The sequence below is a fragment of the Delphinus delphis genome, chromosome 12 (assembly GCF_949987515.2).
Source record: "Delphinus delphis chromosome 12, mDelDel1.2, whole genome shotgun sequence".
Taxonomy (NCBI): Eukaryota; Metazoa; Chordata; class Mammalia; order Artiodactyla; family Delphinidae; genus Delphinus; species Delphinus delphis.
The window spans coordinates 44849081-44867067 of record NC_082694.2 but is presented as its reverse complement, the minus strand read 5'-3'; the positions used below and the strand labels follow the sequence as shown (position 1 = coordinate 44867067).

General features: G+C 47.1%; 1 protein-coding gene across 4 annotated transcripts in view; it reads left to right on the top strand.

Moving 5' to 3' along the window:
- Positions 1 to 17987, top strand: part of SPTBN1 (spectrin beta, non-erythrocytic 1) — a 198932-nt gene that overhangs the window by 78001 nt on the left and 102944 nt on the right. Inside the window, exon 1 of one of the 4 annotated variants that reach the window (XM_060026612.1) lies at positions 8809 to 9362. The exons of the other annotated variants lie outside the window; for them this stretch is intronic. Coding sequence (XP_059882595.1) covers positions 9254 to 9362 — 109 coding nt within the window. The 5' untranslated portion in view covers positions 8809 to 9253. Of the gene's footprint in view, positions 1 to 8808; positions 9363 to 17987 lie in introns of those variants that run through there. 4 annotated transcript variants of the gene reach the window in all.

Genomic DNA, 17987 nt, shown 5'->3' with positions numbered 1-17987 from the left:
TTGAAGGATGGGTGGACTCTAGCCGGAGAGGGAGAGGAGAGGGGAGCTCCACGAGCAGAGGCGTGGAGATGAGAAAGCCCGAGACAGGAGGTGGGGATCAGTTTGGCTGGGGCGGAGAGACAGGAAGGAGGAGGGGACGAGGACTGACATTTATTGAGCATGTGTCTGGCGTCAGGCATAATGTCTGGCCCTTCACCTGTGTCGTCTCAGCATGCTGAGTGGGGGACTGACATCCTGACCAAGCGCTCACCTGAGGACGTCACTTTCTCCCCTCCCCATCTGTACTTGGGACCTGTCCTTCTTAGAGTAAAAGTCGGTTACACTTTGATCTGGTGGGAAAGTACCTGGTTTCAAATGGGGAGAAAAAGAAAACTGGGAAGGATTGTCAGGTTCTGTAAAGAAGTCTCTGAGACCGTTGATAGTATTTCATTCTCCTACTGTAAGCCTGGAGGCTGCCTCCCAGTTAATGGCAGCTGGCGGGCCTCGGCGCTCCTGAGTGACTGGGCTGACCATGAATTATTCAGGGCCTGTACCCAACGAGTGGCTGCCTGGCCAAGCCCTGTGGGAAGGAGGCTGTGCTATATCATTGAGGGATCAGCAGAGGCTCAGGTGCAGAGGATGAAGAAATGACTGCACCCTTAAAATATTTCACGCTTTAACATGCCGGGGCTGCGTGCACTGTTCCATGGCCCTGCAGCTGGGTAATCGGGGCCTGTTTTTCAGAGTGAGAAATCACGTCCCCCACGCGCAATTAATACGTGCAGTAAGCTACACACTCGTGTTAGCATGGCACGTGTTGTCAGGGATTTGGTGAGAAGCCGCATTAAAATTGCAGATAGGATGGTATGGCAACAGAGAGCATCCGGGTGGAAGGAACCCCACTCTGCTCTGTTTTTTTCTCAGCCAAGGAGAAGAATGCTGTTGTTGATCCATTCAGAGTGGTACTCACACCAGCTCTCACTAACCTCACTTGTCATGCGTTACCACATCTTTGCATTTGTGTGTACATGTCTGTGTGCGTTTGTGTGTCCTGTTTCCTCCTCTGGGCCGAAAGTGCCTGCAGAGAAGAAATCACCTCTTATGACGCTGTGGGTCCCTCAGATGGCCTGAGCTGAGAACACGGTAGGGCTGAGAACTTGTTGGGTGGGTTGGCTTTTGCTCTGTGCAAACCAGGAGCGGTGGGGCCTGTGTCTTGATGATGAGGTTTGCATCCCTCACTCCCTTCCTTTTCTTCCTTTCCTCTCCAGGTGCCTGTTCAACCTGGCTCTTTTCACCCTTTCTCATTACAGCCGGTCTGTGTTAAGCCCCTGGAAAAGATAACCTGGGTGTGGATACCTGTGGGCAGGGTCCAAAGGCCTATTTTCACAAAGAATAGGTTTGTATTTCCTCTTTTCCCATTTCTTTCCCATGAGCCGTGCTACCAGGAAACAGCGTCTTGTCACTGTTCCATCTGCCCCTTTGTAAAACGCTGGCCCGATGGCTCTGAATCCCTGTGTGTGTCAGCCTTTTCCCTCCAAGTTGGAGGTGGGGAGCGGAATCAAAACTCCTGGGCAAGAGCAGACCTGGCCCCAGCTGCATTCCTCAGATGTTCTTTCCTTTGAACCATTCTACCTGTGTGGAGGAGCCCAGCCTTGGCTGTGGCTGGTGTTACATATTCACAGGCATAGCAACACCTGTTTGCCAAAGGTGGGGCCTCTGGACTGGAGCATTTCTTTTGCCTCTGTGGGGAAGCTTTGCATGTGCAGATAACAGATGAGATAAGAATGCAGGATAAGGTTTGGCTGGGGTAGAAGGTTCAATAAACTGCATTCCTTCCTTCCCCTGGGACCTTGGGTGCTTGTTACTGAGTGTAACTTGCCATTTTTTCTCCTTCTCAGCAGAGATGTCAGTGCTTTGTATTCAGTTCTGCTGTGACCAGTGGAACAAGAAACAGGAAAAGGATATGAATAAAAATTAGATTTGCCCCGGTATTTCAGCCATAAAACTATAAGATTTTGTGGGAGGGGTGAGAGAGAGAGAGAGAGAGAGAGAGAGAGAGAGAGAGTGTGTGTGTGTGTGTGTGTGTGTGTGTGTGTGTGTGTGTGTGTAAAGAGAGAGAGATCCATTTGTCCGTCCATCCATCCATCCATATCCTCCAGGGCACCTCTGTGGTGGCTGTTGTGGATGGTGAATACCTTTAGCCTTCCCTTTAATCTTTGTTCTACTTACTCTGAGTCCCAAAGTATCAAATCTGATAGCCCCACCTCAAACAAACATTGGCCTCTCTAAAAACATAGGCCTTTTATAACTTGTTTCATAGTGAGTATTGTGTTCTTGCTATCTCTGAGATATTATTACTTTTATGACTATAAAATACGATTTTGAATATGCCTTTCCCAGTGCATAACGGGGTGAGTTACAGAGAGGGAAGGGGTTTGTGAGTACTTCCCAGGTGGAGGACTGGCCTTGCTATTCCGAACTGTCCTTGTCCCAAAATCCAAAGGGGCTCCCAGCCTGAGGACAGTGGTTCCACGTGGAACCTATAACACCCTCCAGCTGGTAGCCTCCTTGGGGAAGAGGTGGGGCAGAATTCGTTTTTGAGATCTCCTCTATGAGAAGTTTAAAGACTAGTAATCATAGCGGCTATGATGGTGCTAAGATCTTTCTAAACATTTCAGTCAATTATAGAAAAACTCTTTGAGGTTGGTCGCATTACTGGGCCAGTGTTTCAGGCTCAGAATCACAAAGTTTTCTAGAAAGTGGCAGAGCCAGCTTCCTAGATTCCAAGTCTGTTTTGTAACCACCTTTCCTCCTCTAGCTTTGCATTTCCAAACCCTGACCCAGACACTCAGTGGGCAGTGCTCTAGGGGAAAATATGGGGGTGGTCTCAGCCCTGATCTAGGAGTCCTGTGGGTTGTGAGGGGAGGGGAAGTACTGCCGACTGCTTCCAACCGCCCAGGCCGTAGGCCCTGAGAACGGAGACATTCTGGAGAGCTTGGCAGGCACAGAAATGCCAGTGTCACAGATGTGTCTGCCAGTGGGACATTGTGAAAATTGTTCTTCGGGGTGGGAAAAGGAGGTTTCAGAGAATTTCTTGTTTTCTGGTTTTGGCTGGATTTCGTGGTTGTATGCTTGGTTGGTTGGGTTTTCTGGTAAGTGGGGCCGTTTCCATTGAAAAAGGGATGGATTCTAAGAGAAGATGCATCCTGAGGCAGGCTTTGGGGAGTAAGGCCAGCAGTAACTAGGCAGTTATCGGGTGGGAGGCTCTCCAGGCATTATGTATAGTAAAAGTAGAAGGAGAATGATCACAGTTAAGGTTCAAGACTGGGGGAGGTGGGCAGGAGGCTCCTGGAGGAGGGAATGGGTGGGCCAGAGAGGGAAGACAAAGAAAACTGGGGAGACGAGACAGAAGGATAATGTAAGTTTCAGCTGCAGGGAGCATGAACGCAGCAGTACGGTTTGGAGCCCGCTTGTCTATTTGGCCACATGGGTGGAAGAGGATTATTTTAGTAGTAGTATTTTGGCTTCCTATAAAGAAAGGCTCAGGAGAAATTGGCTGTGGTCGTCCAACTGTCAAGGGATTTGACCGCGATGAACACGAAAGGCAGATGTGGAAACAGCAGTAGAAAGCGGCAGAGAATTTGGCAAGATAGTTTGTATGTGAAACCTTGTCGTTTCACTCCCTGTTCCTACCACTTCCTTCCCAGCTCTTTGGGTTGGCTTGTCAAGTCCTTGAATGTGTACAAATCCCATCGCATCTTAGCATTTTGGCCATCCTCTCCCAGACATTTCAGTCTTGCTAATGTTCAGATGTTCAGGAAATGAACACCCCACGGTTTACCCTTTCAAGCTTGCTGTAATGCAGGAAAAGCAATCTTTTTTTTTTCTTCTTTTGACCTCCCAGACTACATAAAGCCTCTTGGAACAAACAGAGGTTTAATCTCGCTCCCTTAGTGTTCCCCTTCACGTGCTACATGCTAAATCATACAGAATCTTAGTTACAGGTTCACCAAGTATGACAAAAGGAACAAGACAAGACCAGACAAAACCCATTCGCAACAAGGGAACCCTCCACGTAGCAACTTCTGTGTGAACCAGCAGAGAACATGCCTGATCCTGACCCAAACTCAGTGTTGTCTAGGTTCGTGTGGAGGCTTGCTTGGGTTTTAGGTTTACCTTGATACCATTTATCGAGTCTTAGGGTTTTTCTGAAAAGCGTAGACACCATTAGTAAGCTGATAGTATACTCTGAGTACATAGGAGAAACATCGCTAGACCGGTAGGTCTGCCGTCCAGGTGTGTCTCTGCCTCAGCGGCTGTGCGGCCCTGGGCAAGACACTGTATCTCTCTGAACCTCTGTTGCCTTGTCTGCAAAATGGACACAATACCTACCTCACTTGAGAAAATGTATACGAAAGCTACAGGGTGCTGTAATAATGTGATGTTGTTATTGTGGCCATTCAGTTTATGTGGAGATGAACTCAAATCACTCAAATCACTCATACATTTAGAACCAGAAGGAGTTTTTATGACCAGAGATTCCAACCTGTTTGATTTGTGGGCGAGGATTGCAAGGCCCAGGGAGGTAAGGCACCTGTGCAGTTACTTAGCTCCTTGGTGGCCCTCAGGAGTTGGGGTGCGCCTGAGAACCTGACTGTGGTCTTGAGTCTTTCCACCACACCACAGCACTTCTGATTTGTGCTGTCTACAGATAACCATAGCAACCTGGCTTTACCTTTCTGGCATCACAAGGATAGCAGATACATGTTACTTGGGCTTCAGTTGCTTCAGTCCCATCGCTGACTTGAGCAGTCAATCGTGGCCATCTTTCGTTACGCCTTGGAATCATTTTCTATTTTTTTGGGGCTGTGTCGTGCGGCTGGTGGAATCTTAGTTCCCTGACCAGGGATTGAACCCGGCGCCCTTGTCAGTGAGAGCACCAAGTCCTGCCCACTGGATTGCCAGGGAATTCTCACGCCTTGGAATGCAGCTTGAAGGCAGGCACAGCCACTTAGCAGGGTTGGCCACGTGTGTTGATATCCGAGATGGCAGGGTCTGTTTCTGGGGGAAGCTTGAGTGTTGAGCATTCTGAGCCCCGCCCCCCGCATTAATGTTCCCATTCACACGCTGCGTGTTTCTGTCATAGGTGTCTTCAGGATTCTCTTTCTCAGATCACTAGAAATAAAACTGTGCCTCGGACCCCTGGCCTCTTGCCCTATTGAGTTAGAGCTGGGCAGGCTCCTTTCAATTCCTCCTTTCCTCCTCAGCACGTCTCCGTCCTTGCCCGCCTGCCTCTGAAGGTTAGTGGGCCTCCTCTTGGTTGAAGCTGCCTGTGCCAGCCACACCGGTGAGCCATTGCCCACCGGCCTTTTCCTGCCCGTGCCACCTCGGGGCTGAAGCCTGTGTGCGGAGGACATGCCGGCTCGGCCCGCCCCGCGAACCCTTCCCTGGTCCTGTAGCTCCCTTCCCTCATCTGGCCTTCACCACCTCTACCTTCTTGTCCTCCATCTTCTGTTTTCTCGTTCTCCAACTCCCTGTGACCTCACTTGAGCTTGTATTATCCCCGTGACCTCCTAATTCACACACTGGATCACCTGTTCTCTGATTGTTCTCTGTTCCCTGTTCTTTCTGCAGCACGCGCTGCCATCCGGCTACCACCTTCCCTGCTTGACTATCTCTCCCCTCTCTTGAACTTTCATTCTATGAATCCCTTGGTGTCTCCACTGTTGTTTCTCCTTCCTCCCAGATGCTGGCCTTCCCCAGGGCTCTCTGCTCGGCCGCTTGCCTCCTACATCCCTTCCTAGGCTTCAGCCCACTGCAGTCTCAACTCTCAGTCTGTGCACGGGCTGTATCTTCAGCCTTGAGCTCTGTTTCCAACGTCCCTGACTGCTTCTGGACATGTCACCCTGTGGAGTTGCAGCCTGTCTGGAAGAAAATGTTCATTCCCCCCCGCACCCTACAGCCGGCTCTAAAAACCCCAGAGTCTGAAGCTCACCCCTAGCCTTTGAACCTCCCAAAGACTTTGAAGTCCCACAGGACTTGAATTTGTTACCAAAGTCCTATGGATTAACTCTTGCATCATCCCATTCCTTTCTGCTCCTATTGCCGTACCCTGACTAGCCCTTTGACCTGGACAACTGCAGTGACCACCTTGCTGCCTTCAATGTCTCTCTCCTTTCAACCCATTCTAATCTACCACTGCCAGATTAATCGTCCCTAGAGCCCAACCCAGAACCCGTCCTCCTCTGGCTCAAAAATCTCCAGTGGTTCCAAGCCTGCCTCTCTCGGCTTTCCTCCCGCCTGACCCTAGTTCCTTACGTTTCAGTCAAACGGTAGCACCCGCTGGTACTCTTCTCCCGACAGTCCAGTTGGTGCCTTTACTTGGGCTGCTTTCCCCCAACGAGGAGAAGAGCTTCCCCCTCATCCCAGACTGTTGATAGTCTACCTGTGCTTCAAGGTCTGGTCAAATGCCACTCCCTCCTGGGGTTGTTCTTCCTGCCTGCCTGTGCAGCTCCCCTACCTACTCCTCACTCTGTTCTGGTTTTGGACTATTGGCGTATCTGTCCCATCTCCTTTGGCTACCATCTCTCCCAGTTATCTTTGACTCCTCCAAAACACCAGGCAGTGTGCCCTGCATACAGTTGGCATCCAGGAAATACTGTGTGGAACAAAGCATGAGCGCTCTGGCCGTCCTTTACCTCCTCCCGCTGCTGAGGTGGAGGTGGTCACGTGAGCCATCAGGGTTGGGTCCTCTTCTTCCCTGGCCCCATCACACCACAGCATTCCCACGTCTCACCCCCTGCCCCTGTGGGGTTATTAAACCCTTTCCTAGCCTCAAAACCTTTCTTTCTCATATTTACATGTGTCCACTTCACCTGGCTTGTTCTAAGTGTGCTCTTGAGTATCCAACGTGGCTACACGAGCCCCAGCCTCTCCCTCCATCACATCGCATGTAACCTGGTGAATTAGAAAGCTTATTTTACCAACTTTCCTGTACCAGAGGGAACTGAAAGGGAGACTAAGAGTGGTGACTCATACTCTGTTCACTCAGTGGCTTAAAGATTAAAAATGTGTTGTAAATTGTCAAGCACTTTGCAGTCTCATTTTGTGTGCCCATAGCTAGACACTTAGAGACTTACATATCACCAGTATATTTAATAGTGAAGAGGGGCCCGTTAAAAAGATCTCAAATGAGAAAATTCTCCATTCTCCTCTTTGTAGCCTTGATGTGATATGTGGGGGAAAAATCAAGAAGAGGTGCATTTTGCAAAACATACTTCTAATTTTGGATAGTATGACCATTTTTAGGGCATTTTCACATCATCCCCTCAGTAATCTTGTAGGTAGGCATGAATTATCCCTGTCTGACAGCAGAGGTTTAGAAAGAATCCAGGGTTTCTTCTAAGGTCATAAGTGATTAAGAGGCTTGGCCAGGACTAGAAAGCCAGGTCTTGGGAATCCTAGTCAAGTGCTTCTTCCAAGACCCTGCATTTTGCCACCTTGCTGTCAGTGTTTTGAATTGCAGTAGAGGGGCTTTAGAAAGTGCTCTATATCTTGGATGTGGAGAAATATCTTCGAATCCTGGGCCTGGCGTTAGAAAGCTCAAGGTTGACACTGGATGCATTAAAAAACCCAGCGGTGTGGATGGAAGGAGTGGGGTTGTTCCGAGTTGAGCAGTTAGCTAGACTCTGGGTTTGTTTTAACTTTAGCCCCGAACAGGATGCAGTTGCTTGAATTACAAGTGCCCTGGGGACTAAAGTAAACCTGTGGTGGAGGCCCATCTCTTCAGGGCAGATTGGAATCCCTTAGGAATGAAATTACCTTCTTCGGTGAGTATGGCTGCAAGGCTACACACTTGAAACGCTAAATTTGTAATTTGTTGTCTGCCTGTAGTTACTGAGAAAGAGGATGGGTGGGTGGGTGGGTAACTAGGGTCAGTTATTTCCCAAGAACACATTTTGATCACTGTTATTGTCTATGTAGAGGATTTTGTTTTTGGTTGAGGCTGGTGGGAGAAGTTAGGGAGGAGAGTTTTAAATTTTTGAAGAACTCAAGTTTAAAGGCTTTGTTTTACAAATCACAGTAGGATTTCAGGGTGATTTCTTTTCTCTCCTCATTGGTTCCTGAAGTCATCCAGGTCAGGGATCCTGGAGGTGTTTACCTGTGTACCTTTCTCCCACAATGCCTTGCAAGTCGGTGCTCCCGTAAAGCTTGCATTGAGTTACTGTTATAGGGCCGGTGTTATCCCGGAAAACCGCCGTTTAACGTCTCGTACTGGCAGCGGCAGGTCGGCTGAGAATATCCTTCCGTGAGCCTGAACTTACACGCCCCCCCCCGCCCCCCTCGCTGTGGCCTTGCCCAACGCCCAGGGGGACTTTTACTTTGATCCGCTGGCACGGCCGGGCCGCCTCCGCTTGGTCGGTGCCCGCGCGGTGAGGACGCTGAGCGCCCAGGTGCGCGGCCCGCATGGCTGCGTGAGCTCCTGAAGCTAAATAGTGGAGGAGCCGCCCCGGCCGGGGACCTCCGGGGCGCCTTACCCTACTGGGCCGCCTCCTTTTCACGAGATAGTAATCGGAGACTTTTCCGTTACGTGAGGCTCTCAACAAAAGATTGTAATTCCAGCAGCTTTGTTTGGGAAGGTACCACCGCGGCAGGCGCGTCCTAGGCCCGACCCGGGGGTCGGCGGCCCCGCGGCGGCCGGTGGGTGGGGGCCGCGGCCGGCCGGCCTCCCCCGCGCCCCTTGTGGTACAGCCTGCGTTTCCTCTACAATGCGGTTATGCTAATCAGGTGACATCACCGCCCAGCGCACGGCGAGTGGCTCCCGATTAAATTACAAACCGGCGGCCGCCAAGGGCAGCCGGGAGGAGGTGTGTGCGCTGTGCCCGCGAGCTCCCGGGCTCGGCGACCGAGGCGTGTTTAGGATTGGCCATATTTTTAAAAAATTTTAAGTAGGACTGCGCCTCCCTCCCTCCGCCCTCCCGCCCCTCCTCGGTAATTTATTTCAAGCCTAGAGCCAAGGGCCACAAAAGGAAGGAAAGCCACAAGGAATTAGATGCGTGAGTGGCCGGGCTAAGGTGGACTCTCCTGCGGCCAACTTCCTATCAGATCTGCCTGCTGGACTTTCACACCGGGATGGGGCTTGCCTAAGGTCCAGCCCTTTTAGCCGGGGCCGGGAGCCAAGCGTTGCGGAAGCTGCTGCGTGTTGGATGGGGGTAGGAGGGGGCTGGAGCGGGATTTCCACCGTGCAGCCCGCCGGGGCGTTACGCTGGGCATAATGGAATTGCAGAGGACGGCTAGCATCTCCGGGCCGCTGTCGCCGGCTTACACGGGGCAGGTGCCTTACAACTACAACCAGCTGGAAGGGAGATTCAAGCAGCTACAAGGTAAACTCCCGTCTCAAAGGCCGGGCCTGCCCGGGGGCCGTGCTGCCTCCAGTGGTTCTGAGGGTTTATTTGTGCCATATGGTACGTGACCCTAATGAAGACCGGCGGCCGCGCGCCCGGCCCCAAAGCCTCTGGTTGGCTGCGAGCACCCCATTCACTACTTAAAGGAGACAGTTTCTCACTCTTCACTCCAGAAAAGCCACCATTTGGAGTCTCTATCTCCAGTTTCCCTTGGGCTCTCTTGGTTGTCAGGTATCTGCTGCCCACTGCACACACATTTTCTCTCTTTTTAGCTGTCTTTGCATTTTAGTAGATCAATGATAATAGACCTATTAGTATGCAAGTATTTGATTCCGGGTCGCCTCCGTCTCCCAGCACCCAGCCTTTTACCTCTGGGAAGCCTAAAGGTGTAAAGTGCACTGCTGGACACCCTGTAGAACAATAGCAAAGGGAAGGAGGGAGTGGTCTTTTTGTTCCTAAGCCTTGGGTAAATTACAGTTTTGATTCCGAAGCTTCGTTTTAACCCTTTTGATGTATTGTGTTGGGATAGAGCCTTGCCATCAATTTAGTGAGCTGTGTAATTTATAATGAAAACCAGTTATTGTCATTCCAGTGCTATTGGGTTAGATTAGTTGGATCAATTACAGGTTTCTTGGAGTCTGTATTAATCTCAAACAGTTGAATGAATCTAATATTTTTATGGAGAGCAGTGTGTGGGGTGATGGGCCTGCAGCCTGCGGCCGAAGTGGCCCCTGCAGCCCCCTTCCCTTGGCTGTCCCTGCCCAGCCAGCAAGCCTGGCCGGTGGTGTCTTGGAGCTTATACACGAAAAAGGATTTGTAACTGAAAACAGAACTCCTTCCGTTAGGAAGCCCCTGGAATCGGTAATAGGCTGGGAATGATTCTAGTGCTGTGAAAAAGTAGCCTTTGCAGACGGTGTATGTTTCTTATTTTAACTCTTCTTGGTGCCACAAATGTGGATCCTGGGAGGAGGAGGAGGAAGGAAGGAAGCAGCTCAGTCTTAGAATGTTTTCACTGGGGAGACGGGGAGGCTATATTTCATTCACAGGTTTATTTGTCTTGTGAAATAGTTGACAGTAATGACACTTTTCTGGAAAACAAGAGGCAGAACAGGACATGATTTTAAACATTTGCTAGGCTGTGCTGCATTCCTCGGGCAGTTAGCTAAGAGGAAGCTCCATTCTCTCTAGGGAATGGTTGTGTGTCTGCTTCATCCCTCCTGAGCTCTTCGAAGGTAGAATTTGCTTTTATGGAAAACTTAGGGGGGGCCAGAGCTGGTGGCGGGGTGGGGACTTGAAGATGGTAAATAGAGGAGTGGGGTGTGTCCATTATCTTCTGGGTGTGTGGTCAAAGGCCCACAGTTTGAGGTTTGAGGTTCTGAGAATTCAGAATGCACCTCTTCTTCAAATGACCCAGGCTCCTCACTTCATTGTATCATACTGCCAAGGAGAAAGCACCAAGGAGGATCCTTGATCTGAAAACCTATTACTGAGGTCCAGTCAGCCCCCTCCTGTAGTCTCAGAAGAAATGAAAACCAAGGAGAAAATACCAGAAGGTGTGGGGAGCAGTGTGCCCACAGGCCCACCCATAACAAAAGGCTGTTACTCTGAAAGGTTTGAGGACGGTTGTAAAACTGCTCACTGAGGAGGGTGGAGCTTACACACAGGAAATGTCTTAAACTGTCCTCTCTGGAAAAGTAAAATTTAAATTAAAAAAAATCACCGCGTGCCTTTGATATTTTACCTCGTGTTTCCCAAGGAAATTCCTTCAAAAGGAGTGAGCTCCACATTTTTGTGTGGTGATTTTCTTAAATGACCTTTGTCCCCTAATTTGGTTGCAGATAACTTTCTTATTTCTAAATATTGCGGTTTAGAAGTTGCACAAGTTTAGTGTTGGTATTTCTTCTATAACAGAAAACCACCCGTGTTGGGGAACTGAGCCAGGGTGAATTAACTCTCAAGTATGGTGGATCCCAGGAGAATTACAAACAGTTGGCATCATCCTTAGTTACACATGGAATTGATTGCATTTTAAAAAACTTGAGGAATATTTTTGATAAAACCTTTTCCCATCCCCACCTACCCCCGACCCCCGTCTGGTATTTGTTACTTACTGTTTAGTATTTGTAGTGCTTCCAGTCATCACATCTTTGATAACATATAGATTGTCTGCTGATTTAATTTCGTACATGCCTACTAAAGCTGCCTTTTTCCTCTTTTTAATCCTTCCTAGTACTTATAACCCAATACTGGCAAACGACACCTCTGAATCTGTATCGATTTTTTTTTTAGTGCCTCTAATATGAACTTATTTATTTAGCGTCTACACCTTAGAGTCTGAGAGTACTGTGATTTTTAGGAGATATTTCTGCAGTTTTCTTGGTTTCAAATATTTTCACCCTGGATCCTAAAAATCTCAGGAGGGGGCAGAGTTTTAATGTTCTACTTAAGGGAAATACAATGTTAAAGTGAGTCTGGTCTTTTAGATAAAATAGTTTATAGAGATTTATCAGTAAGTAAATAAGTGTGATTAGAAACAAAACCTCACTGAGGGGCCGAGGTGCAGCGTGATGTCTTTCACACTGATGCTCCTGGTGTAAGAGATAGGACCTTCCACCTCTGATGGCTTCAGACATTAACCACTGACGCCCAGCACACACCTGACAGGCACACACCTGACAGGCATATCCACTGCGCGCTCGAGATCTCTTTCGAATTTCACCTGCAAGATTAAGTTACCACCTTCCTCAGAATCTGTTCGTGTATCTTACACAGTTAGATTTGTTGTTTTGTTTTTCTTTTTTAAATAAGAGAGGACTGCTGAAACACAACAAAACTCAACCTCACATGTTTTTAAAAAATGTGCTTGTAGTAACGGAGAAGTTCATGATGATACCTTTTCTCCAGTTTCACCTCAGCCAGCTCCACCCCTTATCAGACGGTAGTCCTGCCCCTCCTCTACTCAGAGGCTGTTGCGCCTGCCTCTTGCGTAAATTAAATTCCAGGCTCCTTAGCCTGGCATTCAGGACCCTCCCCCAAATGGCCCCAGACACGAAATTCCTATTCCAGCTCTTTACATTCCAACCAAATAAATCTTCCAGGTGGGCAGGCCTGCAGCTCCTCATGAAACCCAGCCCTGGGTTTTTCCTTCATTGTCTACCTCATGCCTCAAAGGCTCTGCCCTTCCATTTCACCAATAGGAATCCTTCCTACAATTTTTTTTTTTTTTTTTTGCGGTACGCGGGCCTCTCACTGTTGTGGCCTCTCCCGTTGCGGAGCACAGGCTCCGGACGTGCAGGCTCAGCGGCCATGGCTCACGGGCCCAGCCGCTCCGCGGCATGTGGGATCTTCCCAGACCAGGGCACGAACCCGTGTCCCCTGCATCGGCAGGTGGACTCTCAACCACTGCGCCACCAGGGAAGCCCCCAACAATTTTTTTTTAAGACTGTGCTTACATTCCATTATTCCAGAAAGCTTCTCCTTGTCTCCTCTGTTGGGTAGTGGGAGAAAGATTTCATGGAGTGCTCACCATGCACCAGACGTGTTAGTGGGAGCTTTGTCTATATCTCATCTTGTGTTCATAGCACACTTAGGAGATTTTTTTTTTAATTGAAGTATAATTGATGTACAATATACGTTACAGGTGAACAATATAGTGATTCACAGTTTCAAAGGTTATACTCCATTTATAACTACTATAAAATATTGGCTTATTTCCTGTGTAGCTTATTTTGTAGCTTATTTTACATATAGTAGTTTGTACCTCTTAATCCCTTGCCCCTATATTGCCCCCCACCCCGAGGTTTTAAAGATGAAACGGTAGAGAGTCAAATAGCTTGTTTCAGGTCCCAGGCACTGTGTTGAGCTCAGGTTGAACATTGTTGTTCTCGAACTGTCTCCTCCAAGACTTCTAGATATTAATATTATTTTATTTCTGCAAAAAAGAGAGAGAAGGTGACCTTGTGAAATGCCAGCCCCAACCTGCTTCTCTCTTCTTCCTACCTGCCCCCTCACAGCACTGATTCTATCAGTTCTGGCAGTGGAGTTATAATGAAGACAGAATCTAGTTGAAATACACCAACATGAACTTTCTCTGCCTTCTTTGCAGCCTGACCCTGACATCTAGCACCTGGTGTTTCTGGAGAAGGTGCTTTCTCTTAGCTGTTCTGGCTCAGTTCTGGAATCATGGAGTCACCTGTCTTCATTGGGACATAGAAGGAGACTAAAGATTTGCAGGCTGTGGGAATGTGTTACACTCAAGTTTATTACGTGCTCTCTCAGGGTTGCCTCCTTGAATTTCTTCATTTTTTTGGTTTTGATTTCTAAACTGTTAGGGAAAGAATTTTGCTGGTTTTATACCCACAGATCATGGGGAAAATGCATTCTTAAGTGTTTAAAAAGAACTTTCCAGTTTGTTATGGTACCTAGATGTTTGTCTTGTGTAATTTCATAAACCACAGAGAGAGAAGATTGCTGGGTTTACACCTGCTTGTCATGAAGAAAACTTTAAGTTCTTAGATATAAAGTAATAGCCTTCAAATGTTTCCCACTGTGGCAGTGAAAAGAGTTGGTGACAAATGATAACCCTGGTTTTCTTGGGGTGGCCAAGATTTATAAGAACATTTTCTGGGTTCTGGTCTGGATACCTGCCAGTGCTGTACTATGATACTATAGATTTTTCTAAGCGCAGATAACTTTGTGGGATAAGTCACCAATTTAAAAAAAAACTCTTTTCACCAGTTTACCACAGTTTCAGCTCAAAATTTAGAACTTCCAAGCAGATTTGTGAATTAGAATCTTTTTTGAGTGATGTGCTACTATTAATTATTATTATTAATATTTATAACACTTAACTTGAATATGTACCATCTTGCTTGATTAACTACATGAGATTATCCAGAGTACCCAGCATGGGAGCCAGTACTCAGTAGGTTCTAAATAAGTGGGCATTTCCTTAGTACTAATAATAATCCTGTGGAGTATTCGCTTCCTTTTTTATAAAGAAATAGATCATTGGATTAAGATCAACCAGTATGAGGCTTCCTCTCCAGAATCCAGGTTTTCTGACTCCAAACTTGATCTTCTCCTATAGGACCACAAAGTGTAGGTTAGGTATGAGCCATCATACCCCTTACCCAGATATCATGAATACATTCTGGCGGCATGGAAAATTAACGAGCGCAGAACTGCTCAGATTTCTGGACATGCGGTGCCCTCAGTGTTTGGTGGTCTGGAGCACCGACAGTCAAGGGAACACTGATTCTTTTAGCTTAAGTCCAATGTTTGACTGGGATGACTGTAAAAAGGACTCTTGGAGACCAGTTAGGAAGAAGAGGAGGGAGATAGTTACTCCGTTTGAGCAAAAGATACCACTTAACGGTAGTGAAAGAATGGGACTCTAAACCGTCCTGGCTACTGAGGAAGCTTTCTAGATGATTGTGTTCCCAATTTTCATCTCTTCTCATGCCTTGGGCCTAGGAAGGGGTCTGTTCACAGCCCCACTGCTGCCTCCTCTGTGTTAGTCTCTCTCCGTGGTTTCCTAATGCCCCCCTCCCCCGCATGCAGCTGCCCCAGCCTCCCTAAATGCAGGCTCTGATAAGAGAGCTCCCTGCAAAAACTTGGGATTTGACTCCAGCTGACCTGCCCACCTCCAGCTCCTGCTATCCCTTACTCCACGGTACTTATGAGTCCCTAAACCTACCCTGCATTTTCCTGCTCTCCTGGTTTCTTCCCCCTGGGAATTATTTCTTGTGTCAGGATCTTTTTTTTTTTTTTTTTGAGGTTCAGTTCAGATGCCACTTAATTCAAGGGAGAGGTGATCAGAATCTCTGCTTGGATTCTTTTCCTTTAAGATTTAAAGTTTAAGCCCTTGGTCAATCTCCTGTGATTTTCACATCCTGCCTTTGGTTAGAGTTTGAGTATCTGCCTCTCTGCTTTCCTTACATTTCACAAAGTCTGGGAGCATAAAGACAAAAATCTGATACAGCCTGTCTTACCCATAGAAGTCACTAAGCATTTATTAAGGAGTAAATGAATGAAGTAGTATTATGGAATACTTTGTTTCAGTGGTTCTCAGAATGAGGTTCCTAGACCAGTAGCAGCATCCTGACCTGGGAACTTGCTCTAAGTGTAAATTCTCGGGCGCTGCTTCTGACCTACTGAATCAGAAACTCTCCGGGTGAGGCCTAGCCACAGGTTTTTAACTAGCATGCCTGGTGACTGTGATGTACACTCAAGTTTGAGAAACGCTCCCTTATTGGATCATTTGTACCCTCTTTGCAATTTGGGGGTGGGAGGATTTGGGAAGAACAGATTGCATGAATTGCTCCCAGATAGGAGCAGATATTGTATCTGATTTCTTGCTGAAGAATGAAGAGATAGGGAAAAGTATGTTTTAGAACAAAATTGTGTAGTAGTGGAAAAGGTATTTAGCCAGTCAGGAATGAGCTCTACCCTGCTAAACTAGAGGAGCCATTTAACATCTGCAGGCCTCAGCCAACTCCTGACTGCCAAATGGGGTCAATAATCTGTCAGAGCTTCAAGTTTCCAGTGAACCAGAGCTTCACAGCCATTCATCCGTTCCTACTGGAATCATACTTGTGCATATTATCAAAAATACGCCAGGTAGATCCCAGCCATTTTTAGATCTTAGTGCCTCTTCTCCCTTTTGCCTGACAAGTTTCTATCAACTCTTAGAAGCCCCAGCCATGAAAAACTAATGACAGGGGGAAATAAATGATGGGGGCGTCGTAAAGCCTTCCTCTGACTTCAGTATTCTTTGCTTGATTGGCTTACTTAAAAATCTGGCAGTTGTTTGTATATCATGGGTGCAAAGGACTTGGCATTCAAAAGCTCAGTAGTTGGTTACTAATCTAGGCTATTTTAAAGCGAGAGGACTCCTAAGAAATAAAATGATAAAAGTGTTTTAAGCAGTATAGGACATGCTTTCTTGTCCTCTTTGTTTATTAACACATATTTATTGGTCGCCTGCTTTTCAGTAAGCAAGCTGTCCTCTGGTTAGGAAGTGTGTGAGTAAGCGTGGCTCCGCTATGCTACCGAGCTGACTGATGAGTAGAAGCAAGTGGAGAAATAAACTTGTTCCAGGTGGGGACCCAGGTAGGGGAACTGAAGCAGGGCCAGGGTGGCCGGAGCTTAGAGTCCAGAGTGAGGAAGTGTCGGTAGGAGGGGTACTAGAAGAGAGAGTAAACAAAGGCCAGAGGATGCACAGTCCTGTAAATCAAGTTAAGGAGTTGGGAAGGCAGTGGGAGGCTACTGAAGGATTTTAAGTATGGGAGTGACTTGTTCTGATTTTTTTCTCCTTAAGGAAGGGCCAGTCTGATTCCTGAGTATAATGATTGTTTTGGAAGGTGGGTGCTGGTCAAGAGAAGAGGCAGGAGACCACTTAGGAGGCTGTTGCATTTGTTGTGATGAAAAACAGAAACAGCATAAGCTCCTTGAATTCGGAACTGCAAGGTACTTAGAAGCTTATTACTCAGTGTGGTCTGTAGATGACCTGGGAGTTTGTTAGAAATGCAGAATCTCAGGCTCGCCCCGAACCCACTAAGTCATAACTTCCTTTTAGCAAGATCCCCAAGTGGTTTGTATGCACAGACAAGTCTAAGAAGTGCTGCCTTGGAAATAATCTCTGCCTGCTCCCCTACCCCTTGAGCCGAGAAGGAAATAGTCCTAAAGAGGCTATGACCTTTCTGAGGTTTAACGTTTGTGTTTCATATAGAGTCTGCTTTAAAGGAAGGAGGGGTGTGTGTGTGTGTGTGTGTGTGTGTGTGTGAAGTAAACTGGATCGTTTTAACTGTAAAAATAATATAGTATCCAAATGAGTAATAGTTAATTAAAGAAAGTTTAGCGTTACCCTAGGAGATTACAAGGGCTTTAAAGCATGTTTGGTTAATTCCTAGCTTTATAAATCTTTGTAGAGTTTGGCTAGGATTCTCTTACTTGCTAATCCTGCAGTTCTAGAAATTTGTGAAGTTAAAAAAACACAGTTTCTTTTCATCTATCCATTTGGTATTAATGGAGAATTACAAAAATACTCTGGGCTACTTTCTCTTAAGTTCTTCCAGAATTTCAACATGGTGTCCTGGGAAGTAGAGGCTTATTAAGTCCATACTTGCTTCGTGACTTAAACCTTTGATATACTTTTAAACTATTTTTTAAAGCAAAAATACCCCCTCCTCCCCACACTCCATCTTACTAAAATGATCCTAATTAAATGAATGTTGGTGTTCTTGCAGTTGGTTAGACTTCAGTCCGGTTTCATATATATCAAACTTACCCAGCAAGTGCCTTCAGGTTTTGGTGTTAAAGCTGGATTTGAAATACATTAAATATCTGTTACTTGATAAGCGCTCATTTCCTGTGAGTCTGCAGGTGAAGCTTTAAAATTACTGGTTATTGATTAGGTAGGGGAGGAGAAGCACCTGCTGAAACTTGTTGGCCAGAATTTTTGGCCCCTTAGAAGAAAGAAAAGGGGTGGGGAGATAAGTGACTTCTGTTCTGACTGGCATCAGTCCAGAACCTTTCTGACAGGGGAAGGGGTGTGGGTAATGAAAGCAGTAGTATTCAGATGGTGTTCTTTCAAAGGCAAGG